This window comes from Sinocyclocheilus anshuiensis, unplaced genomic scaffold (assembly GCF_001515605.1).
Source record: "Sinocyclocheilus anshuiensis isolate Anshui unplaced genomic scaffold, SAMN03320099.WGS_v1.1 scaffold115, whole genome shotgun sequence".
In the NCBI taxonomy this organism is placed as follows: domain Eukaryota; kingdom Metazoa; phylum Chordata; class Actinopteri; order Cypriniformes; family Cyprinidae; genus Sinocyclocheilus; species Sinocyclocheilus anshuiensis.
The window spans coordinates 2,254,229-2,279,723 of record NW_015548219.1 but is presented as its reverse complement, the minus strand read 5'-3'; the positions used below and the strand labels follow the sequence as shown (position 1 = coordinate 2,279,723).

The window sequence follows — 25,495 nt, the reverse complement described above, 5'->3', positions numbered from 1 at the left end:
AGTATAATAAAATGTATAAAATGAAATATAACAGTTACAAATTTTTAACTTAAAAAACTTGGTAACTAACTGATATAAATAAGTTTACAATATATTTTGAATGAATGATGGGTGTTAAAAAAATTCTCAACTTTTGTCTTACTTGTGTTTAAACCTCTCACAAAGTCCCTCTATACATTCACAAAAGATGGAGGAGTCTACACCTTCTTGAGCGTCCGGCTCCTCGTTGGCTGCGCTGCGCGGGACTATGATGGTGTTTGGGTTCTTCCCCGACAGCAGGTCTTGGTAAATCACAGACACACTCTCCACAAACTCTGTGAAAGTGAATGAGGATGAGATCATTCCGATGAAAGACGGAGCCTCGAGTAACCATAGAAACGCTTTCACAGGGTAGTGATGATGTCATTCTGGTCTTTTGTTACAACCGCAGTTAAACTCTCAAGGTCAGAACGGCTTTTGTTGTTAGCAGAACCTTTAGATATCACCAGTGCTTCTGTGATTGGGTGCTTGACTAATAAGACCTGAATCTACTTTTTTTAACATCAAGATTTTACTTTTCATTTTATTTGACTGTATAAGGAAAACCGTTTATGTTATTTTATTTTACATAGTTTTGTTTCAATATTTAATTCAATCTGAATTCACTTAAATTGTCTTTTTTGCAATAAAGTAGGTTCTGTGACCTCAATACTACCAAAGTGAAAAATTAGAAAAATACAGCTTATTATTACAGTTATAATTGCAGCTTCATATTGTGTTATATATTATATTATCTTACATTATATTATAAAGTTTATTACCTTCATAATAGAACTGGATTTGGAATGAATAAATAAAATCTGAGAATGACATTAGACAGTCTGTGGCATCATCTATCAGGACAATCCTACAACAGAAAAAAAAAAATCTGTTAAATATCAATGGGAACGGTCAAGGAAACATCAAAAAACAAATATGGATCTACCTGGCTGCATTTTGTACCATCTCAGTAGGAAAGTCAGGACACAACAGCTGTAAAAGTGAACTGTATTCTGACATTGCCAACAGATCTGCAAGAAGAAACAGCCGTATTTGTTCACTGTAAACACACCAATGCAAGCAACTAAAGTAAAGAGTTATGGCTTAATTTAAAAAATGATAAAGGGGACATTTGCCTCTGCTTACCCCCATTTTTGCCAATCTGTCTGAAGCATTTCCAGAAGATATGGATGTATCTTCGCCTTGATGTAACTGAATTCCCTGAAGAGTACGTGATTCCCATTCTTCACACTGGTAAAACTGTAATGTAACATGGTAATATCTGTATTTAAAAATATTCATATATAATATATTACTAATATATTATATATAAATAAAATATTATAATAAATAAATAACAATATTAAATTTATTTTGTGTGTGTGAATTGATGAATAAATAACAATATTTTATTTATATAAACTATAATTATTTATTAATAAATAAACAACAATTATATAGCTGTATAGCTATAAGGGCTAAATAACAACAACTTACTATTCTGCAAAATATCGAACCACACCAAACTGAGTGTATTCCTCAGTTTTCCTGTATTTATGTTCTACTGTTAGTGTTATCTGTATGCACCAAGGGTCTGAGAGTAACGCAATTTCAATTCTCTGTGTGTATGTGCTGTACATGTGGAAGAATTGACAATAAAGCAGACTTGACTTGACTTGAAAGGAGTCTCTAAAGCTGCTTTATCGGTCAGTGTGCCCACTCTGCACTGCGCCAGACACAGCATGCGTACAGTTTCTTAGGGCTCAGAGCTAAAATTGCGGGTAAAACGTTATATTAATCCATTTGAATAGACTTTATTCTTTTATTTAAAAAATATAGGATCACTGGAAGTCGATATTTGTGTTTTGTCCAGAAACATTTATTTTGTATTTATTTAAGAACCGCAGTATCTTTGCTCAAATTCATCCAGGGATATAAACCAACCAATAGACGACGCGGTTGAGCAGCACGTGACACAACACGGAAGTGAGCGCTGGGTGGAGTCTCGCCGTCTTTTTTAAAAAAATGCTTGGCTGTGGAAACCCGCGCATGCGCAGCGTAGCTGTTTTACTGCGTCCATATGGCTGGCCATTTAAACACTTATCCACGAGGATCTGTAATTAAGTATCAATGTGCTGCCACAGTGCTTGTACATATCATTTCCAAAAGCATGCTAAAAGGGTATTTAGTTCTTTAAAAAGCTACATTTTATTTATTATGTAAATGTAATATTATAAAAATAACATTTTCTACAATGCAAATTAAAAAAAACATTGACAGGTTATGTAAAGTTATTATGTGCAATTATTTTATGTATACATACATATACATTTATCTTATATTACACACACGTTTTATATATATAATATATTGCTAATATATAATATATAAATAAAATGTTATTAATATATATTTACATTTACTTTTATCCAAAGCGACTTACAAATGAGGACAATAAAAGCAGTCAAAACTAACAACACACAACACACACACACAAAGAAAAACAAGTAGATAGAATAGAAAAAATAGAAAGCTAGTGTTTGTTTTTTTTGTTTTGTTTTTTTTAATAAAAAATTTAAAAATTAAAAAAAGAAGATAACTATAGATAAAGTAGAATTAAAATAGAATAGAGAGTGTTAGAGCTAGAGGGTCAAATAAAGGTGGAACAGATGTGTTTTTAGTCGTTTCTTGATATATTATGTGTGTGTGTGTGTGTGTGTGTGTATATATAAACAGACACACATACATACAGTGTATATATGTGTGTCTTGAAATTGTTTTGCTTATAGACAATGTCCCAAAGTTGGTCACGGCCAAAAGTGTATTCTTTACTGAAAACGTCGTTAGACATATAAGATTAAACACTAACATTCTGTAATTGCATGCTCACTTTATTGATGCACAAATATATTCAAACACTACATATCGAATAAAAACATGTTTAACAGCATAAAAAATGCACTGTACAGCCTATAACAGACGAGGTGGTGGTTTGAATGAAAGCTAGGCGTCTCCTCCTCTGTCTCCCCGCCCTCGGAGGCGTTTCAAAGCCTGGAGAGTAATGCCCAAATATTGGTCCCAGCTGATGAAGATTGCATTGTCTTCCCTCTGTAAAAGCAGGTAACTAAAATTGATATATTTACTTATGATCGGGAGAGATCGGAGATTATTAAACGAAAGCCGTTTTAAGCGTTTTGTGCCTCGTTGTAGGTTGCTGCGTTTTATTTGAGGGCCTCCGTTTTAGTGACGGACTGAATAATATCAAGCCGCTTTTATATCTGTGACAAACAATAGTGTGAGTCGGGTTTTTCGTTTTATCGTCGCATATCAGGTTGGATGAGGCGGCAAGGATTAATTTTGACATTTCAAGCCTTGTGTTTGTCGGGGAAAGCTGTGAAAATTGCGATATTTGTTTGAATCTCGTGATGGTTTAAGCTGTTGCAGGACTAACAGACAGTCAGCCAGGGCCGCGTATGTGCTAACAGCTAACCGGTATATTTAAATTTAGCCATATTTACACTTCGAAGCTAAACAAACCATACACGGTAATGGTTTTAGAAGGCTGTAAGGAGTAGATTTGCTATGTCCTGATTGAAGTAGGACCGTATTTAAACGTGTTATCCTGCAAAAAGCGACGGCCCGAGCGACAGCAGCTGCGGGTCACTAACGGCTCTGCTGCACCCCGATAGTGTTCTCACATGTGATGCGCTGCAAACCACTGTAGCGTTTTTAAAACCCTCAAACTACTTCATTTATCATTAGTTATGCTGCTAAGTCATTTAAACGGATGCTATTGCGTATAACTGCCCTTGTTTGCATATTATGTTTGTTTTGGGCGGGCTGAATTGGCGGTAGTTTCTGCATGCATCATTCTTCTACACGTATCTTGTGCATGTTTTGCGTTTTCCTCACTTAGCCTGGGCTTTTGTGTTTACGGATTTACTTTTCGGCTCGGATCGATATGTAATATGAAACTAGCCTCTTCTGGGAGATGCATTAGTGGATGTTGCTCTGCTTTGGCTGCAGAACTGGATGATGTGTGCATTTGCTGTGAAGTGAATCAAGAATTTCTTCTGTCTGACTAGAGGTTGTTTAAATGCATGTGGAGGATGACAAAGTTATTGTGACAAGCTGGTCAAGTTTCTCATGCCATCTTAATTACATTTGTTCTGAAAGCTTTAGATGTTTGTTGCATTCATCAGATGAGCTCAAAGATGTCTAATTAACATTAAACTCTAACATTCTGCATTTATATGGTCTTAAACTGTAACTTTTACATATTTAGGGCAGAAAGTTGTGATGTGTAAAAATTAGTGTGATTGCAATAGACTTTTTTTTTCTTTTTTTTTCTGCTTTGTATGCTGTGCGAGCAACCAAAGTTTCCCCTTTTTAGTTGAATAGATAAGACGGACAGAAAACAGCCATGGGGGATGACAGTGAATGGATGAAGTTACCCATCGACCAGAAATGTGAACACAAGGTGAGTGATCCCGGCTACTTTTATATTTTGACCCATTCCAAAATCCACTGATGGCGTAAGAAGACCAGCTTTTGTGGTTGTAGAACTAAACTGTCAGAGGTTCGTTCATCCTAATTGTTGCCTTCATAGATGAATGCATGCAAAGCACCGAATTAAACAAGCAATGTCTTTATGGAAATATAATTCCTATGTTGTCAGCAATCTCATTTACACGTGAACAACCGCTTTGCCATATGGTTGCCACAAAGTCATGTTAAGTCATTTTGCATCACTTACACCCAAAAACTCATTTTGAGGTTTTTAATAAAAATAAAGTTTCAGTTTTCAACTGTTGTTTCTGCTCCAAACCACTGCAAAATCATTTTTAGATGTTTATTTGATAGAATTAGGTTTAAAATGTAATAACACACTGTTCAAAATTAATGTTGTTAAAATAAGTCTCTTATTCTCAACAAGTCGGCATTTATTTGTTAAAAAAATTAAAATTGTGACGTTTCGATTTAAAATTAACTGTTAATAATTTTAAATGTAACTTATTCCTGTAATGGTAATGCTGAAGTTTGAGGAGACCTTATTTATTTTTAAGTGTCACATGATCCTTCAGAAATCATTCTGATATGCTGATTTTGGTGCTCAAAAAACATTTAGCAATGTTTTTTCGGGATACTTTGAATAGGAAATTCTAAATTTAGCATTTATTTGAAATAGATGTCTTTTGTAACATTAAAAATGTCTTTACTGTCACTTTATCAATTTAATGCGTCCTTGCTAAACAAGTGTTCATTTAAAAAAAAAAAAAATTTTTTTCAAATGTACTAACTGAACCCAAACTTTTGAACATGAAAATAGTATATAAAGGATTTTTTTCTAGAGTTAATTTGTCTAACTAACTAGCTACTGGAGAACTTTCCTGAGGTGAATGTGATGTTAGGTGGCAGGTTGTTTACATGTGACATCTTCCTGCGATTTTAAACTGATTGGACGATTGCATGATAGATGATGCGTTCCAGCCAGTTGTGTTGCTTTTTTCGACATACCTTCTGATTTTCATTCATTTTTATTCTTGCTGGAACTTGTAGTAAAGAGGCGGGATAATCGGGGTGAGATGGTAGTGAATAGTGCTTCTCTGGTTCAATCTGACAGATTTTTAAATTGCTTTGTCACACCACATTAAAGAAGTTTTGCTTGAGTTTCTTGATAAAAATTTGAGTTTAATAGCTGGTACTTTGTTTTATCAACCTGAGTTTTTGCATATACAGCACATTACCACTCAGGATGATAAAGCATTTCATATACATAGTGACGTTTAGTTCATGTGTCCTGTATTATGAATAATGGTGGTTAAACATGTCAGGCCCTGAAGAAAGTGGGTCAGTTACATCAACTCACGAGCTCATTTATTTGGCTGTTCGTTGTCATGATTGATCTTACGGTTTCCCTTAGATTTGGAAAGCGAGATTAAATGGATACGAGGAAGCATTGAAGCTCTTCCAGAAGATAGAAGACGAGAAGAGCCCAGAATGGGGCAAATACCTTGGACTTATCAAGAAATTTGTAACAGATTCAAATGCCGTAGCCCAACTCAAAGGACTGGAGGCAGCACTTGCTTTTATCGAGAATGCACATGTGGCTGGCAAGTAAGTAGTCCCATTTTGTCCCAAAATGCCAAGAAGCACCATAGAAGTAGTTTACGCAACAGAAGTCTTTGAAAATAGTGCTAGTCGCCAAGTTTCCAGCAAGTTTCACGAATCACAGATTTTGTCCTTGGAGGATTTAATGACAGCGTTTGCTTTTCCCTCGATCCCTGAGCAGCTCTTTGTTTCTGTGACCTGTTTTATATGGGGTAACGTTTTGTAAGAGCTTTTTGTTTACAACTGAGTTTTGGAACAAAGCAGAAATGTGATACCTGGTGAAAGTCTATTTCTGGATTGAGTGAGAGTCATCAAGCAAAGTAGGTCTTGTTTATAGGAACACAGTAGCTTTAAAGGGGTCCTATTATGCTCTTTTGCAAAGTCTTGATTTTGTTTTGGGGGTGTACTAGAACAGGCTGTCATACTAGGTTGTTCGAAAAACACATTATTTTTCACATATTTTACATTATTACAACACCTCTCTCCCCAGTCTGGCATGAACTGCTCGAATAGTTCCTGTATCAAATGAAGGCCCGCCTTCTGAAATACGAAATGTGCTGTGATTGGTTAGCTGGGCCAGTGTGTGCTGTGATTGGCAGCACTCGGCACCTGGTCGGGAAATGTCATGCCCCTTACCATAGCCGCCTGCGAGCTTCAGTGTAAATATTGTGTCAAAATTAAATCAATTTGAGCGCGATTTTAAACCCGAATGATTGTAACAACTTTAAGTTCATCTGCCTTGGGAGTGCTAGCGTGTCTCCGACATGATAACACTCGTTGCCTTCTCTAGTGCAGCTCAACCAGGTCTCGTCTAGAGATCAACCGATATATATATTTACCGATATTTTTCCCGATATTTAAGCATTGTACAATAATTGGATATCGGTTTTGTAATATCGGATTCACCGATAAACGCCGGCATCTTGTGGCTGTTTTGAGAATTGCGCGCAGGATCACCATTGCAGCGCATCTGAGGGGAAACAAGATGACAACAATGGCGTGCACGGGTACTTGATTTACTGTAGTTGGTAAACTTTATTTAACATAACAGCCATTAATGCACAAATTAGTTGTATTACATAAATGCCTGATATGCAGTTTATGCAGCTTGGCTCGAAGAAATCGAGACGAACTCACAGAGTCACATAAAATAATCCGTCAAGTCCTGTCCCAATAAAGACGTAACTTTGCGTGAATTAAATATGCAGCCATGAAATTAATTATTTATTATCTCCATGAGCGATCGCAGTTTGAATATAGTTCTGTGTAAATGCATAGATAAACTGCGCTGTCAGCAGGCATTTCATAATCTAGAACGACAAAAACATTATTAGTAATTCTGATATAACATGCCAGTTGAGAAATGCAATAAAATACGATGTTTTGTTTGTTATTTCAATATTCCAGAGAATATTATTCAGTGAATTAACATTATCCAGTGAATTATTCTTCACTCTTTAGCCTATTAAACATCTTATAAACCTACTAAAACTGTAGTTTAAAATAAAGTTGATATGACTCCTTTCCTTTATTTATTTTCTCCATTTGAAAACATTAGACCTTCTACATTTATTTAGCTTATTGTTAATATTAGTGTTGCTGCTGATGCTTTAAATAAAATGTTTTTTTATTGTTGTAATGTGAAGATTAAATTTAACATGAAAGACTGCTAATTTTCTGCTAACTTCTAACACTTTTTTTTTAAGATGACTGAAAGGAGGAAAAACCAAAGTGAAGTATGGACTTACTTCACTCAGTCATTTATTTACTTTATAACAGTAAATAAATATCGGTTCTGCATATCAGTTATCGGGCACATAAACATGCAAATAATTGGTATCGTATCGGTTATAAAATATCAATATCGGTCGATCACTAGTCTCGTCCCATTCATCAATATTTGTGATATCACAAATCCCGGAAAATATGCGTTGTAGTCCAAACGAGTCGTTCGTTGTAGTTTTTGAAAAGTGATTTCTGTTAAATAAAATATATCCTTTTGAAGTGGACTTTGAACTTTAACTTTGCAGATTTTTTTTTATGCTCAAACAGCAACATTACAGACTAACTAAAGTTGAAAAAGTGAAAAAGCATAATAGGACCCCTATAACCCATTCAGAAAACATGGAAATGTTTCTCATTTCCTCATTTTTTTTCATGAGGAACACTGCGATTCCTTAAATTTAGACATGCATCACAGGGGGAAAAAAAGGCCTACATTTCTGCTGCTCTGGGCACTGCTTTCCATTATTGAGCTGATGTCTTCGGATTCTATCTGGCTATATTTAGACACAGTCACAGTCAGTCATTGTTAATAGTACAATAAACTCTTTTGTAGAGTATCGATTGTTATAATTGAGCTTTGCTAAAGGAACGATGTGAAACCAAGTAACTTATTCTATGATATTTTAATGTGATTTACTCGTTTTGCTTTGAATATTTTCTATTGAAGTAAGAGAAAATTATTTTTAGCTATCTGTGATACCAAAGTTGTCTTCAGGTTGGTGCATTAAACGGGGAACATACTTGCTTACTTGAATGCGCAATGTAGAAGAATTTTCTAGAGAATGTTGATTTGTGAAGCCTAGTATCTATATGGAGAGTCTTGTCTTGCAGGACAACAGGGGAAGTGGTTTCTGGTGTGGTCGGCAAAGTCTTCAACCAGCCCAAAGCGCGAGCCAAGGAGCTGGGAACTGATATCTGCCTCATGTACATAGAGATCGAGAAAGCAGAGGTGGTCCAGGATGAGCTGATCAAAGGACTGGATAACAAGAACCCCAAGATTGTTGTCGCTTGCATTGAGACTCTAAGGAAAGCACTTTGGTGTGTAGGCAATTTTTAAAGACTGAAGGAAATGCGGTAGTCAAATTGTGACTGACTTGTTGGCACTTATTCAGCATAAAATACTTGTAAAAAAATTTTTTTTCAGTGAATTCGGATCGAAGATCATAACTCTCAAGCCTGTTGTGAAAGTGTTGCCAAAATTGTTTGAGTCTCGAGAAAAGGCCATTCGAGATGAGGCCAAATTGCTGGCGGTGGAGATCTATAGATGGATCCGTGATGCGCTGCGAGCTCCACTCCAGAATATCAACTCTGTACAGGTGAGACTGCTTTTCTCCATTAAGTTTTCAAATACATAATGTGTTCATTTAAAAATGTGCATTGAGATATTCGTATAGAGATCTTTTGAGGTTTTGAGAGGCATTCATCTCTCCATGTTAATGGTATATACAGGTTGTAATATTACTTATTTGATCCTTTTCTTTCAGTTGAAAGAGTTGGAGGAAGAATGGGTGAAACTGCCAACTGCAGCTCCTAAGCAGACCAGGTTCTTGCGCTCTCAGCAGGACCTTAAGGCCAAGTTTGAACAACAGCAGGCTGCAGGAGGAGATGAGGCGGACGGTGAGAATACAGCTTCTGCACCAGTGCAAAAAGCAGTCAGTGGTTCAAGACAGTAGTGAAAATTCAGCATTAAATTTGAACTATCATTAAGACAATATTGATAGTTATAGTTTTTAGATTTTTTTTATTTATTTTTTTTATCCTGTTTTTATAACTGACTGTCATTATATGCCATAGTAATGAATTAGTTGCCAGAACAAAGCCAGGAGGCTTTCTTTAACAACTGTGAGCAGTTGTCAGTGAGGAAAAGCCATTTTACTGTGACTAAATGAGGCTTATTGTAAATTTTATGAATTGTGCTGGTTTGTACAAAGCCAGCTGTATTTTTGTAACATTTAAAAGGAAACAATTTTTTGAAATTGAGATGTACACATAATCTGAAAGTTGAAACAATCAGTCAGGGGCTGTCGTGGCCTAATGGATAGAGAGTCAGACTTGTAACCCAAAGGTCGCGGGTTCGAGTCTCGGTACCAGCAGGGATTGTAGGTGGGGGGAGTGAATGGCCAGCCCTCTCTTCCCCTTTTGGGGTAGGGGCATGTTTGTTTTGGTGATTTCAAATGTCAACATTGGCTACCAGAAATCTCTTACCCCACCTTTAAAGCCTTCATAGCGGCCTGAAAAAGTGAATATGAATATTAATTTAATTGCATAGTTGACAAAATATCAAAGCAAGTGTCAAATGCTATAGGATATCTTTTCTTCACTCTTCAAGATAATATTTGCTCAATGACTAATAATCACTGGATTTTTAGTGGAATTATGAGGTCAGTTCTCCTCAGATTCACACACAGGTGTCCAAGCAGAGGAACCACAGGTGTACAGAATCACATTAATTATCAACATGATATTTCACAATCCCACAGTTGTCACAATTCCTTGGCTGTGTTTGAAATGGCACACTAGCTTACTGCTTACTGCCCAGTACACAGTGCATACTGCCTTCTATTTTTTTTAAGAATAGCGTGAAACAGTATACAATAAGCAACATGATGTTTCAGGGTTGTAGGCTACACATGACAAACACTGAACTTTAATTCAGCACAGCTGTGGAGGCTATTACCGTACAAATAAACGTGCTGACCATTCTTTTACAAAGGCTTGTTTGTTAATAGGGTTTCATACTAGTAAACAGTTCTATATTGCCCAATTGAATTCATTACATAATAATTAATGAACTTTACATTTTGAATCAACACTGAGCTGTCTTTAACTGAACAAAGATATTATTTTCTTTTTTGCAGTTAACTGGAAAAAGCGACATATAAGTGCAAATAATGATAAATTATGTTTACACTGTATTTTCTTTAGCAATAGGTTAAGAGTAAATAGTAAATAGTAGTTAGGATGCATATATTTATACCTCAGTAGTACATTATAAAACAGTATGCAGTAACATATTGTGTAAATTATCATATTTATTAAACTTATTAAAGCCCTCCCTACACCTACCGCTAACCAAAAAACACTGTATTATAAATGAGGCGTTTTATTTCCACTTTTAAAATATTTCCTTTATTTTTATTGAAAATAAATGCCTTTCCGATCTGATATGTGATGGGAAAAGGAAAAGACAGATTCAGGGCTCTAGAGGTCGTCTCTAGTTGCTGATCCACCATCTGGTCTGGATCCGGATGACTGCAGTGACCATCTGATCTAGTGGGGCAGTTGTGGAGTCTCAGGTCCAGCAGGAATTGTCGGTGGGGGGAGTGAATGTACCAGTGCTCTCTTCCGCCCGCAATACTACAGTTGAGGTGAGACCCTTGAGCAAGGCAACTGCTCCCCGGGCGCTGCAGCGTTGGCTTCCCACTGCTCCGGGTGTGTGTTCACAGTGTTTGTGTGCACTTGGATGGGTTAAATGCAGAGCACAAATTCCGAATATGGGTCACTTCACTTCACAATATTTGGCCGAGATGCAACTATTTGAGGAATCTGAGGTTGCAAAAAATCTAAATATTGAGAAAATCGCCTTTAAAGCTGTCCAAATGAAGTCCTTAGCAATGCATATTACTAATCAAAAATTAAGGTTTAATATATTTATGGTAGGAAATTTACAAAATATTTTTATGGAATATAATCCTTACTTAATATCCTAATGATTTTTGGCATAAAAGAAAAATCGATAATTTTGACCAATACGATGTATTTTTGGCTATTGCTACAAATATACCTGTGACTTAAGACTGGTTTTGTGCTCCAGGGTCATGTATAAATAGATCATTTTTATTGCAGTTTGTTTTTTTTAAGAATTTAACTTAAATTTCAATTTCTGAATTTAGGAGACAATGATGATGAGGTTGAAGCTGCTCCGGTGGATCCTTATGAGCTTTTGGAAGCTGTCGAGATCCTTTCTAAACTTCCTAAAGACTTCTATGAGAAAATTGTGAGTCAGAACAACATACCACTGATCTGTTTAAATCATATTGGGTTTTGTCAGTTTCATTACTGCGTAATTTTACTTTCTCATTACAGGAAGAAAAAAAATGGCAGGAGAGGAAGGAAGCATTGGAGGCAGTGGAGGCTTTGACTAGGAACCCAAAACTAGAGAGCGGAGACTATGGGGACTTGGTTCGAGCGCTAAAAAAGGTAACAGTCCTAGTTGGATTCTGGGTAATGGGATATCCTGTGTGAGCAAGGCCATTAGAAAATACTCCCATTTGTTGTTCTAGGTTATTGGGAAAGATGCCAATGTAATGCTAGTGGCCATGGCAACCAAATGCTTGGCTGGACTGGCAACAGGATTGAGGAAGAAGTTTGGGACTTATGCAGGTCATGTAAGTGCTCACCATGACGTAAAATTAACTCTGGAAAAAAAGATAAGCAAATCATGGTGGTTGTTCAAAATAAATAGACAGCCGTTTAAAACCTTTTTTTTTTTTTTGAAGGTGGTGCCAACCATCTTGGAGAAGTTCAAGGAGAAGAAACCTCAGGTGGTTCAGGCCTTGCAGGAGGCCATTGATGCAGTCTTCCTTACTGTGAGTATTCAAAATGCATGGTGTCAATTGACAAATGATTTGAAATTTGATCATTTATTAATAACCTGGAAAATGGCAATTGTATTACAGACAACCTTGCAAAACATCAGTGAGGATGTTCTCTCAGTGATGGACAACAAGAACCCATCCATCAAGCAACAGGCTTCACTGTTCCTCGCCAGAAGCTTCCGTCACTGCACCCCGAGCATGTTGCCAAAAAGCGTTCTGAAGCCCTTCTGTGCAGCGTTCCTCAAGGTACAGGTTTCTCGCCAGTCAACGCACTGAAACACTTAATGAAACATGTCAGTGCTGGTGTCTAGGTCTTGATATTGGTTGTCCCAATAAGATGTCCCTCTTCTCTCTGTGCAGCAAGTGAATGATTCTGCTCCAGAGGTTAGAGATGCTGCTTTTGAGGCTTTGGGGACGGCCATGAAGGTAGTAGGGGAGAAAGCAGTTAACCCATTCCTGGCTGATGTTGACAAACTCAAGTTGGACAAGGTAAAAATGTGTTTAGCTGTGCATTATGACATTTAGGTTGCAGTTTTTCGAGGCACATTAATACTAATATAATACTGAAACCGATAAATTACAATTTATTTTAGTCTTAAAAAAAACTAATTGTAAATGCTTCAAGTGAATTTAGGCACACTATGTACAGTTGGATTTGCCAAAGTGTTTTTTTTTTTATGATTTTTTTCAAAGATTAAGTGTAAAAATTGGGCAAATGGACATGCATATCCTATATTGTTTAATAGATTTATTTCATGTCTTATACCGAGAGATTCATCACATTTTAAATGTTGTGAATTATAGTTAACTTTGTAATATGTTTTAGATAATTAATTTGTATTTAAAAAAAATGGTCTTTTTTTGTTTAAATTGTTTTTAAACTGTTGGTCTATTTCATACTGACGTTCTATTATAACAGCAAAATAATTCAGTGTTTTTAATGTCAATTGTCCTTTAAGAACCTGCAATGCTGAAAGGTCAATAAAACAATCAGCCTTTTGTTGTTTTTGTACTAACTTGGAACCTTGTAAAATTTCTGAAATTGCATAAAACCAGCCAGTTGAAGGAGAACGACCCACACGTTTGTACTAACTAGAGCCCGACCGATATATCGTTTTGCCGATATGAGTCTGTTGCCGATATATCGGTATCGGCGAATATGCCGCCGATATTAACTTTTTTTTACAGAACATATAACCCAGATAAAATGCTTGAAATGGTGTAATTACTTAGTTTGTCCAGCAGAGCGTGCTCCATTTTTTTGCTACTGTCACCTGGATGAAACGCTTTAAAGCTTAAGTCTATGGAAAACCATTGAAACTTTAAACGGCCATATCTCCGTAATGGCGCGGCGAATCCGCACCAAATTCGGGGGATCCCTTTTGCTCGAGGAACCCTCTCGAACGCAAATAGAGTGTACGTCTAGAGGCACGCTTTCGAATGAGACCACCCCCGTGTCGATAGCCCCCGGGGTTCGGGAGTTACGGGTGGTTAAATTTGCGGTCCGGCGCCGACCGATCAAGCGATCCCGGGGGGCTACCGACGCACGGAGGGTGGTGTTCGAGAGGGCTTCTCGAGCTGAAGGGATCCCCCGAATTTGGTGGAGATCCGCCGGCGCGTTCGCGAGATAGTGACACCAGTCAACACTTTCCCTTCAGTAAGGACTTGAGGCAGCAGCATTCAAGCGTTGTCTTATTCGACCGTAAGTGCCCTGCGAAGTGGACTTCACATGATATTCCGCCATGATTCCAGTTCCAAGGGAACATACACGTTACATTCAAGGGGCATTAAAGTGCGCGAGACGTTTATTTATATTGTATTTATTTACAGAGGTATGTTATGTCACACTTCACACTTCTCTAGTAAGTTTCGTCTGTGTGAACTGTGAAGACAGTAGCGCAAATCCGTGAATGAATGTTTTGAAGTGAAATAAACTTTAACTGCTATTAGTATTATTGAATATTTTGAATCAGATTTAATTTTTTTTAAATTGGATCGTTTTAAGTTTTATAAATGTTACTGTGTTTTTGTAATTTTTATTATACACACATATTTTTATATTTATATAATATTATATATATATATATATATATAAATTTTTTTTTTTTTTTTACTCCCTGGTATCGGCCCCAAAAAAAACATATCGGTCGGGCTCTAGTACTAACTGCAAGTTTTCCATGTAAATGTGTATCAAGGCAGTCAGCGAACAGACTGTGGGTGGAACTAGTGCAAATGTTCATTACTCTTCCTTCTCGTTTCATGCATAAATAGATAAAAGAATGTGCTGATAAAGTGGAGCTTGTTGGAAAGAAAGGAGGCGGTGGAGGAGAGAAGAAAGAGAAACCTGCTGCAAAAGCACCTCCACCTGTTGAAGCACCTGCCAAACCATCCGGGCCTCCTAAGAAAGCTGCTCCTGCAAAGGTATCATCAGTTCTTATTTTGTTAAATCAGTTATTTTTACGCAAGGCAAATTAATTTGTCTCATTCTTTATGAACAGGCTGCAGGACCTCCCAAGAAGGGCAAACCTGCCTCTGCCCCAAGTACAAAGTCCAAGAAAGCTTCAGACACAAAGGAGATTGTTGAGACTGAGTTATCTGTATGTCTGCAATTTTACATTGATGCATTTAATATTTTATCGAACTTGACCAAAAGGTGATGGTATAATGCAATACTGTCATGTAATTGTTATTTATGTGTTAATCAGCCTGACGTTTGTGAGGAGAAGGCTGCCGCTGTGCTCCCAGCCTCCTGTATGCAGCTGCTGGACAGCGGTAACTGGAAGGAGAGACTTGCTAGCATGGAAGAGTTTCAGAGGGTGACTGGATTTTGTGTCTCTACCTTTTGTGCTGTTTCAGCTTATTTGTAATGATTTCAACTTGAGGAACATGCTCTAAACTTGAATGTGTTCTGCTTAGGCTGTGGAGCAGATGGACAAATCTGAAATGCCATGCCAGGCTTTAGTCAAGATGCTGGCTAAGAAACCTGGATGGAAAGAGACCAACTTTCAGGTAGTACTCTTAACCACGTAGGGCTGTTCTTAATTCTTCGTGTTTGGCTTTCGATCTGGTGCTAGTTTCAAGTATCTTTCTGTCTCCAGGTCATGCAAATGAAGCTCCACATTGTGGGTTTAATCGCACAAAAGGGATCGTTCTCAAAGACATCCGCATTGGTGGTTCTGGATGGTCTGGTTGATAAGACTGGAGACGTGAAGTGTGGAAGTAATGCTAAAGAGGCTCTCACTGCGATCGGGGAGGCCTGTTCTCTGCCGTGGACTGCTGAGCAGGTTGGTATTTGTGGTGTAGGACTGTTTCTTCATTTTCAACTGGCAGGAAATTAGAAAAATAGTTTCCAGTTTGCAAATTTTTTGAAAGTTATTTGTGAAATTTATTTTCAAATAATATAATAATAGCAGTAATAGTAAAAATAATAGACATGTTTAATATTGGATCTTTATTAATTGTCTAAAATAGTTGTAATAAGTGTAGTACATAATGCTTATTGTTCTACTTTTACTTTTATTATAAGTAGTAATTGAAGTGTAAAAACTTGTTGCTGTTGTATCATTGTTATAGACATATTACTATTAGTGATACTAACAGTGGTTTATTTGATTATTAAACAATTATTATGGCATAATAATAATAATTTGTATTACGATTTAAATAATTGCCCTTGTTTCTTAATTTTCAGGTTGTCTCGATGGCTTTCACTCAGAAAAACCCTAAAAACCAAGCAGAGACGTTGAATTGGTTGGCCAATGCCATGAAGGAGTTTGGATTTGCAGGGTGAGCAGTGTATACCTGGGCTTTTTTCCCCTTCATGCAGTTAATCTTTTCCTCAATTATGACTCTGAATCTAATCTCCCTCAATCCAGAATAAATGTCAAGGCGTTCATCAACAATGTCAAAACTGCTCTGGGTGCCACAAATCCTGTGAGTAGTTTTCTGAGTCATGGTTTCAGTATACATAACCAAACATCTGTTGTGCAAGTGGATAGGCACGTTTATTGGTTCCTTTATGTGCAGCACTTACTAGTGATAGTGATTAATAAACATTATTTGCCTGGAATATTATGACTATCTTGATCTTTGGTCAAACTACACTGCAAATCCTGATATAATTGTGTGTAATGAGCTGTGTTCATGTTAACTTCAGGCTGTGAGGACATCAGCGATCACTCTGTTGGGAGTCATGTATTTGTACATGGGCGCTCCCCTTCGCATGTTCTTTGAAGACGAAAAACCAGCCCTCCTTTCACAAATTGATGCTGAGTTTGAAAAGGTAAATATGCCCTTTTGAAAAACGGTATTTGAAAGTGGCCATTTCAAAGAGTTTCCTTGACCATCAGTGGTTTTTGGCTTGCATTAAAGCCTGTTTTATGTACATAATCGTTTGAACCACACCTACTTATTCATTGTTTTAATTTGGTATTGCTAGTCCCTCCCTACCTAGCTTATGTCTACATAATAGGGGTGTGTGTTTGTGTATGTTTTTTTACTGCTTCATTGTCTGTAATGACCATTAGTTACACCTTGTTTATCAAAGCAGGTTGTTTGCTAGGGCACAATCTTAATTTCACACTACTGATGTATTTGAAACCAATTTCAAAAGGCATTTGTTGACTGATTTTCTTTGATTTATTGATTGTAAGTTAAATAACCAGGAACATAAATGAAATAAACTGTGAGTAAAAGTAAACAAAAGCAAGTAAATAAATCAGTAAATAAGAGAATAATAAAATAAAAGAATTAGAAACAAAACAATAGTAAAACAAGTAAATAAAAGAGATGAAAGCGCAAAGAAGTTAAACAATTTGTCGTTCAATTTAAGATCACCTATTGAACAACATCATGCTGTCTTAAATAGACCACTGGTGCTAATGTATTTGTCTTTCCCCCTGTTAAATCAGTTTTCACCTTGTGACTTTTTTTTCTTTCTTTACTAGATGCAGGGTCAGTCTCCTCCCGCCCCCATCCGTGGCACCAAAAAAGCAGGAGCAGAAGAGGAGGGAGACGCTGCTGAAGAAGAGGAGGTGGACGGTGGAGCCGGAGACATCATGGACTTGCTGCCCAGAGCTAATATCAGGTCTGTGAGAGTGTAACGATACTCCAGAAAAAGTTATTTTCAAATGATACATTCAAGTTTTTGGATCCCAGTGCAAACAAACAGTTGAGATTAAGTGACTGATTCTCATTCACAGTGATAAAATCACATCGGACATGGTGTCAAAAATTAGCGACAAGAACTGGAAGATAAGGAAGGAGGGGCTTGATGAGGTGGCAGCAGTCATTTCTGAGGCCAAATTCATCCAGGCCAACATCGGCGAGCTGCCGATGGCGCTGAAGGGTCGTCTCAACGATTCCAACAAACTACTGGTAATTCATATGAATCTAGTTTAGTGTGTTTTTGATGCTCCCCATTGCCATCCAGGCATTTCAGTTGTAGCATTCAATGGCATGGTTGTAATTGCATAAAATGTGTTTGTAGGTCCAGCAGGCTATCAATATTCTGCAGCAGATAGCTACTGCCATGGGTCCCTCTCTGAAGCAGCATGTCAAGAACCTGGGAATTCCAGTTATTACTGTTCTTGGTGACAGCAAGGTATGAAACGCTGATTGGGAGTTCTTACACTTCTTGTGTTGCTTGTCTGGCTGTTGGCTGTTCAGATAACCTTCAGCTAGAGAGAGTGAATTGTTTCTAATTTGCTTGAAATTTGACTTTTCAGCCCAACGTCCGTGCTGCTGCCTTGTCAACGCTGAATGCATGGGTGGAGCAGACTGGAATGAAGGAGTGGCTTGAAGGAGAGGACCTATCAGAAGAGCTCAAGAAGGAAAACCCCTTCCTCAGACAGGAAGTATGGCACTTGTGGTTTACCCTGTAATGACTGGCATTTAAAACAAGTCAAAGTTTTTTTTTGTAATAAAGTCAATAATAAAAGAATATGGAGCTCATGTATAAAAGACATGGCTAAAACACAAAACTTTTAACAACCTTATATGTTCAGTGATCACAAGCTAAAATGCTGTTAAAATTCTGTAGATGTTGGGCTGGCTTGCTGAGAAGCTGCCCACACTGCATACGGTGCCCGCAGACCTCATGCTGTGTGTGCCTCACCTGTACGCCTGCCTGGAGGACCGCAGCGGCGATGTGCGCAAGAAAGCTCAGGATGTGCTTCCCACCTTCATGATGCACCTGGGCTATGAGAAGATGAGCAAGGCTACCGGCAAACTAAAGGCAAGTGGGAGAAGTAATGAACTTTCAGCAGCCGTTACTCCAGTTGTCAGTGTCACATGATCCATCAGGGTTCATTCTAATATTCTGATTTGCTGCTTGGTTGTACTGCTTAATATGTTTGTGAAATCAGTTAAATATAAATGTCAAAAAAGCATTTATTTGATGTCTTTTGTAACACTACAAATGTCTTTACTGTCACTTTTTGATCACTTTAATGCATCCTGAATAAAAGTATGATTTCATTCAATGTTATTTTAGATGGTTAATAAGACCAAAACACATGGATCAACTTTTGACTATAGACCATAACGTCAGTCTCACTCGTCTTTCTGCAGCCGGCCTCAAAGGACCAGGTGGTTGGCATGCTGGAGAAGGCCAGGGCCGTGATGCCAGCCAAGCCTGCAGCTCCTGCCAAAGCTGCAGTTTCCAAACCTCCCACCTCCAGCGCCCCTGCTGCCAAACCAGCCTCAGGTTCGTGCACTTTCCCTTTAACCACAGCTAACATGACCACCACTTCCTGGCTGGTTTATTGAACAAGTGTATATTTGCATATTTGGTCATACAAACATATGCACACCACAAGATCACCCTTTTTTTGCTTTTTTTCCTGTCCCTTTTTTTGGGGGTAATTGTGAGTCTTTTTAAAAATATAAAAGGAGATATATTCTTATCCATTTATTTATTGGTTTGTGCAAAATGAAAATTAAAGATGCTGGACTCAACTTGAATGTCTTTCTATTTTACAGCTCCAGCCAGGAACCAAAGTCCCAGTGAAGATTTCAGTGAACCTGAACCCAAACCAGACACTAAGAAAGCTAAACCAGCAGGTCCTGCAGCTAAAAAGGTGTGGCACATTTCAGTGTTTCTGCTTTGCCTGCTTTAGGTAGGGAGTTGCTGCTCTTGAAAGATTTAAAAACTTTTTCCAAACTGTGATCTGAAACATCAGGTCTGTAAAACACAAGGGACTGTTCATGGGAAGACAGTGACTGTTCTTTTGAGTTTAAAAACAAAACAAAACAAGAAGCCTCTACTAAATGTGAGTTTAGGTTTTGGCCTATTTCTCAATACAAGTAAAAAGAGTCTGAGGATGAATTGGGTTCTGCATTTTGTTTTAAATAAATGTTGCTCTCTAAAGTGTCATTTTGTGCACTAGAGAGGGAGCATGGAGCTCAAAGTGAAGGGAGAGAAAGATAATGCTAAACAAAACAGGCTCTCAAGAGGGACTCCTAGCAGTGAACGGGTATATTAGAATCTCAGAGCACCAGTGGAGCTGGCATGAGATGGCACGGTTTGGTGTGGAAGCACTGAATGTAATTCAAACTGATTTAAAACCTTTATCCCATCTTTCTTATTCAGCTATAATGGTCCAATCCGATTTTGGTAGTCAGTGGAAATTCGTACAATTATTGTAATGAGAAGCAGTTATAAACCTCTTGCCAACAAAGGATAGTTCACCCAAAAATGAAAATTGTCACTACTCGCCCTAATGCTGTTCCAAACCCGTAAGACCTTCGTTCATCTTCCGAACACAAATTAAGATATTTTTGATTAAATCCAAGAGCTCTCTGACCCTGCATAGACAGCAACGCAACTGAAATGTTCCCAGGCCAAGAAACGTAGTAAGGACCTTGGTAAAACAGTCCATGTGACATCAGTGGCTACGAGAATACTTTTTGTGCACAAAGAAAACAAAAATAACTTTATTCAACAATTCTTCTCCAAATCTCGACTTCCATCATTATCAAGAGTACCTCTGCACGTAAATGACACATGCGCATGGTGCTGCTGATGTAGAACATCTCTATAATGGCAGAATACGTGATTTGGAGAAGAATTGTTGAATAAAGTCGTTATTTTTGTTGTTTTTGTGCACAAAGTATTCTCATAGCCACTGATGTCACATGGAATGTTTTACCGATGTCCTTACTATGTTTCTGGGACATTTCAGTTGCGTTGCTGTCTATGGAGGGTCAGAAAGCTCTGATTTCATCAAAAATATCTTCATTTGTGCTCCGATGGTTAACGAAGGTCTTACAGGTTTGGAATGATATTAGGGTAAGAAATTAATGACAGAATTTTCATTTTTGGGTGAACTATCCCTTTAAGGGCTTCCTATTATTTTAGTGAAAAACAAGCTTTTTTTGCAGTGTAATAGATATTTGTAAGTTTATATAATATGTAATTAAAATTAGCATTTGCTCCTGATTAAATTGAGTGTGTTAACATTGTAAGAGTTACAACCCCAAATGAGCAAATTGATATTCATGAGCTAAAGGATTCTAATTTTAAACTAGACTTGTGCCGGTATTCGGTAATGCGATATATCACGGTAATGAATGTGCACGGTATTGTTATCATGGGCTCTTCTAAATACCGTGAATAATTATATGTTACAAGTTATTCATAATTTTGAATGCATTTTAAGAATACTTTTCCCATCAACTGGTCAAAATGCACAACACCGCTGTATGCTGCATGAAAGAGTGCGCACTCTGACATAAACCTGTATACCGTGATAAAAGCATTAGCAATTAATCGCAACATGAAAATTTGATACCGGCATATCCCTATTTTAAACCTGTTTACCAAACTGAGGCATTACTATCAAAGATCTTGTCGACATGAAGTAACAACTTGAGACTTTGATTCAGCGTAACAATTGTTTTCCTGACCCTTTAGGGTGTTGTGGGTAAGAAACCTCAAGTTAAGGCTGGTGCAAAGGATGAGGAGGACAAATCTGGCCCCATCTTCATCCACGTTCCCAACAGCAAAGAGCAGAGGATCAAGGAAGAGAAGACATTGAAAGTGAGCAGCTTTTGAACTGTTCTCATGAGCATTTGTCAGCGCTGTTGAGTATCACCATTTTTCTCATGTATGTTTAACTCTTCTTCAGATTCTCAAGTGGAACTTCAACACTCCTCGTGACGAGTACGTGGAGCAGCTGAAGACTCAAATGTCCACATGTCTGGCCAAGTGGCTGCAAGACGAACTTTTCCACTTTGACTTTCAACGCCATGTAAAAGCTATTGGAGCCATGATCGAGGTGAGTCCTCTAGTAATTGGTGAGTCAAATCATATAAATCTATACTAGACTTATTCCTTATGCTTTAACTGTATTTTCCAGCGCATGGAGGCCGAGTGTGAGGCTGTGATTGGCTGTCTAGATCTGATATTAAAGTGGTTCACTTTGCGATTCTTTGACACAAACACCAGTGTGCTGATGAAAGCCCTGGAGTTCCTCAAGCTGCTCTTCACCATGCTGAGCAGGAAGAACTACCAGCTCAATGACTATGAGGCCTCATCTTTCATCCCCTACCTGATCCTCAAGGTGGGTCTTTATCCATCCAAACAATAACTAAATAACATGCATCTAATTTGTTGAAACACACTGCCTAACATGGAGCTTTTTGGTTTCTTGTCCTCGCTCAGGTTGGCGAGTCAAAGGATGTGGTGCGTAAAGATGTCAGAGCTATTCTGACAATGCTGTGTAAAGTCTACGCGGCCAGTAAAGTCTTCCCTTTCCTAATGGAAGGGACCAAATCCAAGAACTCTAAGCAGAGATCTGGTAAATGCACATGGATTTGGTTTCTCAAACTGTCTTTTTTACAGTGGAAAGTGTGCTTATCGTGACTTTTTCTGTCTTCAGAATGTCTTGAGGAGCTCGGCTGCCTGATTGAGAACTTTGGTATGAATGTGTGCCAGCCGACTCCAGCCAAGGCTCTTAAAGAAATCGCCATTCACATCGGAGACCGTGACACCACGGTCCGCAACGCTTCGCTCAATACAGTCTTGGCTGCCTACAACGCCTGTGGAGACCAAGTCTTTAAACTCATTGGCAATGTAAGACACTAATTACCCTTTCATTTCTAAAAGGTCATGTTAGATGTGATGTCATGCTACACTCAACTTTGAACATTTTATTATTGTCAAGCTGTCTGAGAAAGAAATGAGCATGCTGGAGGAGAGAATCAAACGTTCAGCCAAGAAGATGCCTGCAGCATCAGCCAAACAGGAGCGACCTCAGAGAGAGCATCCCACCAATCCCAATGCAACTTTCCTGCGCAAGCCTGCTCAAGAGGAAGTGCCCAACAAGCTCAGGCATGTACTGCTTATGCACTCTTAAATGATCGTTTAAAATCCAAGGGATATTATATAGGAAATGGGAGTTCATGGTCCATGTGTAATGCTTTCTTATACGCACACAGTCTCATTCTGTCTCGTTCTATCCTCTTGTGTCATTGCATGTTGTTTCTTAATCCCAAGTCTTTCTCTTCTCCTCTTACTATTCCCTTCTTTTCTTCGCTGCCCTCCATGGACAGAATAATGTATCGCACTTACAGGATGTAAGTACTCCCGTACAGCTGTAGCCACTGCTCACAAGGCACCTGACATCCTGGAGGGCTAGAGATCACAAAAAACTGGACTGAAATATTAGGGAGATTATTAGATCATATGGATGACTGATATAGCCAAATATTTTTCAGCCTCATATTTGATATCCCTATGTATTCGCTCTGTGATTTTTATTTTTTATTTATTTTTTTAAATGTAAGGAGTATATAACAGTATAAATGTTGTTTAGAAGTAAAGCATGTTTCCACGGTTTGATCAAATTAACATGCAGAATTTGGAATTATGCACCAAGATGCTTATGAAATATGTATACATACTAATTCAAACGTTTGGGGTAAATTAGTTTTTTTTTTTTTTTTTTGCACCATAAATGCACCAAAGCTTTGATCAAAAATACAGTGAAAACAGCAGTATTTTGAAATACTATTACAATTTAAAATAACTGTTTTTAAATGGTAATAAACATTTAAAAAATATATTCTTGTGATTTACAAAACTGAATTTTTAGCAGCCTTTTTTTCAGGATTCCTTGAATAGAAAGTAAAAAAAAAAACATGTATTTAAAATGGGAAACATTTTGTAACAAATTTTTACTGTGACTTTATTCAGTAAGGATGCATTAAAATTAAGGATCAATTAAAAAAATCTTATTGACCCCAAATTTCAGAACAGTATTGTGTTTATATACTTACATACTGCAATATTTTTTGATTTAATCAAATTAATGAGCAAACATTTGAGTGAGGGCACAAATTAATGATGAAATCAGTTTTAAATAGTTTAATTTGAAACCGTTTGAACTTCCCAAAAGAATCAAATGAAAACAAATGATCAAATGAATTTTTTTTTTAACTGATGTTTCTTTTCTCCCCTACTTGAAGACAAATTAAAAGCACATTTCAAATGGTAATATTCATTGTTGCAAATTTTGTATTGCGAGGAAAATCATAAGTAGATTAACGCTTTGATGCTTTCACTGAATACTGAATAAAAATTTTGGAGACTTTTATTCATGTTGTGGGGATTATATAGTATAAAAATGCAGCAGAAGTGACATCTTCCTCCATTTTCAACAGTCAAGCTCGGGCGCAGCACGCTCACTTGGAGCAGCCGGCTCCGTCCATCCCGAAGGAGTTTCAGCTGGATCTGGATGTGTTCGAGAACAACCACACGTGTGCCAGCGATATCCCTGACCTGGTGCAGCACAAACTGGAGGAAGTTCTGGAGCCGGTCATGATTCCTGAGCGCAAGTATGAGTTTAGCACTGTTGAGGTTTTGTTTCTGTTAAATGTATTACATCAGGGGTTTTCAAACTGTGGGTCGCGAGAGTGGAACAAGGTGGGTCGCACAAAGTCACTTGGCTGCAGCTAAATTTGCGTTTCAGTGACACACACTCACACAGTTCAGTCTAGGGCTGCATGATATAGCCTACCAACATTAATTACGAATTGCAATATCCTTAGTGCGATTTTTGAATCGCAATTAAGTCCGCGATTTAAAACATGCGTTGCGTGTTTTGAAGCACGGGCACGCATGAGTTATAATAACAGTGAGGGTCTCAGCGCAATGTCATTATTAAAAGGCTCAATCGGTCCGCATTATTAATGAGAAAAAACTCGCTCACTTCAATGCGCTGTATTCTGTATGAGATTGCATACAGCGGAAAATTCAAATGTTACGAAAACGGTTTCAGGTAGGCTATGTTCATTCATTTCTATCTTCTTTTTGAACTCGGCACTGTTTTCGTTCGGGAAACGGTCTGTAAAAAGCATTTCACATGTACAGGGTGAGCAGGGCACAAACGCAGGGTTAATTGTAACACTACAAGATTGAAACATTTCCACATTACAAAATTTCACTATTTCCTTGACACATCATCTCTATATAGAAAAAAAAATGTGCCAAAGTTCAAAAATCTTTTGAAGATATTGCTGAACATTTATTTAACCATTGCAAAAGTAAATTTCTGACTGAAGTAAATTTGTCATCTCGGTTTTTAGTGTTTATTTCAAATGAAACGCATCTGTTTATTATTTTTAACTTTTTCACAATTATTTTAATCTCAAAACTGTTTTAAGCCTTATTCGCACGGGATTAGTATTACCTGGTGACCTCCAGTCATTTGTAATAATTGCGGAGGTTGTCTGTGATCAAAGCTGAAAAGGTTTTGAGGTTAATGTGTTACAAATAAATCAAGCATAAAGCTTGAGATATTATTTTAACCTGGTGAAATGTAAATGACACAGGGCACGAAACTATATTAGTTTATTTTTTTTAAATCCATCTAACCTGACCATAGAACGGGACTCAAAGCCTTGACATCGTATCCGGGAGATAAGTCAGTAAATTCGAGTAAAATCACAGGCTTCGCTTATCCCGTGCGAATGCACCACAC

General features: G+C 37.7%; 1 protein-coding gene and 1 pseudogene across 1 annotated transcript in view; one reads left to right on the top strand and one right to left on the bottom strand.

The window, feature by feature from the left end:
- The window catches only part of LOC107654102 (UPF0705 protein C11orf49 homolog), a 3,447-nt pseudogene extending 1,685 nt beyond the window's left edge, over positions 1 to 1,762 (bottom strand).
- A 1,289-nt stretch (positions 1,763 to 3,051) lies between these two features.
- The window catches only part of LOC107654101 (cytoskeleton-associated protein 5-like), a 32,024-nt gene continuing 9,580 nt past the window's right edge, over positions 3,052 to 25,495 (top strand). The window contains exons 1-36 of the mRNA XM_016441027.1: positions 3,052 to 3,138; positions 4,412 to 4,498; positions 5,942 to 6,135; positions 8,746 to 8,952; positions 9,059 to 9,230; positions 9,399 to 9,531; positions 11,808 to 11,911; positions 12,001 to 12,114; positions 12,198 to 12,302; positions 12,414 to 12,503; positions 12,594 to 12,758; positions 12,873 to 13,001; positions 14,784 to 14,933; positions 15,011 to 15,109; positions 15,218 to 15,328; positions 15,429 to 15,521; positions 15,611 to 15,796; positions 16,204 to 16,298; positions 16,388 to 16,445; positions 16,669 to 16,794; positions 17,459 to 17,598; positions 17,714 to 17,888; positions 18,001 to 18,114; positions 18,239 to 18,367; positions 18,553 to 18,747; positions 19,083 to 19,218; positions 19,494 to 19,591; positions 19,901 to 19,987; positions 21,427 to 21,552; positions 21,641 to 21,790; positions 21,872 to 22,075; positions 22,177 to 22,312; positions 22,394 to 22,587; positions 22,679 to 22,845; positions 23,067 to 23,090; positions 24,177 to 24,350. Coding sequence (XP_016296513.1) covers positions 4,442 to 4,498; positions 5,942 to 6,135; positions 8,746 to 8,952; positions 9,059 to 9,230; positions 9,399 to 9,531; positions 11,808 to 11,911; positions 12,001 to 12,114; positions 12,198 to 12,302; positions 12,414 to 12,503; positions 12,594 to 12,758; positions 12,873 to 13,001; positions 14,784 to 14,933; positions 15,011 to 15,109; positions 15,218 to 15,328; positions 15,429 to 15,521; positions 15,611 to 15,796; positions 16,204 to 16,298; positions 16,388 to 16,445; positions 16,669 to 16,794; positions 17,459 to 17,598; positions 17,714 to 17,888; positions 18,001 to 18,114; positions 18,239 to 18,367; positions 18,553 to 18,747; positions 19,083 to 19,218; positions 19,494 to 19,591; positions 19,901 to 19,987; positions 21,427 to 21,552; positions 21,641 to 21,790; positions 21,872 to 22,075; positions 22,177 to 22,312; positions 22,394 to 22,587; positions 22,679 to 22,845; positions 23,067 to 23,090; positions 24,177 to 24,350 — 4,637 coding nt within the window. The 5' untranslated portion in view covers positions 3,052 to 3,138; positions 4,412 to 4,441. The remainder of the gene's footprint in view (positions 3,139 to 4,411; positions 4,499 to 5,941; positions 6,136 to 8,745; positions 8,953 to 9,058; positions 9,231 to 9,398; positions 9,532 to 11,807; positions 11,912 to 12,000; positions 12,115 to 12,197; positions 12,303 to 12,413; positions 12,504 to 12,593; positions 12,759 to 12,872; positions 13,002 to 14,783; positions 14,934 to 15,010; positions 15,110 to 15,217; positions 15,329 to 15,428; positions 15,522 to 15,610; positions 15,797 to 16,203; positions 16,299 to 16,387; positions 16,446 to 16,668; positions 16,795 to 17,458; positions 17,599 to 17,713; positions 17,889 to 18,000; positions 18,115 to 18,238; positions 18,368 to 18,552; positions 18,748 to 19,082; positions 19,219 to 19,493; positions 19,592 to 19,900; positions 19,988 to 21,426; positions 21,553 to 21,640; positions 21,791 to 21,871; positions 22,076 to 22,176; positions 22,313 to 22,393; positions 22,588 to 22,678; positions 22,846 to 23,066; positions 23,091 to 24,176; positions 24,351 to 25,495) is intronic.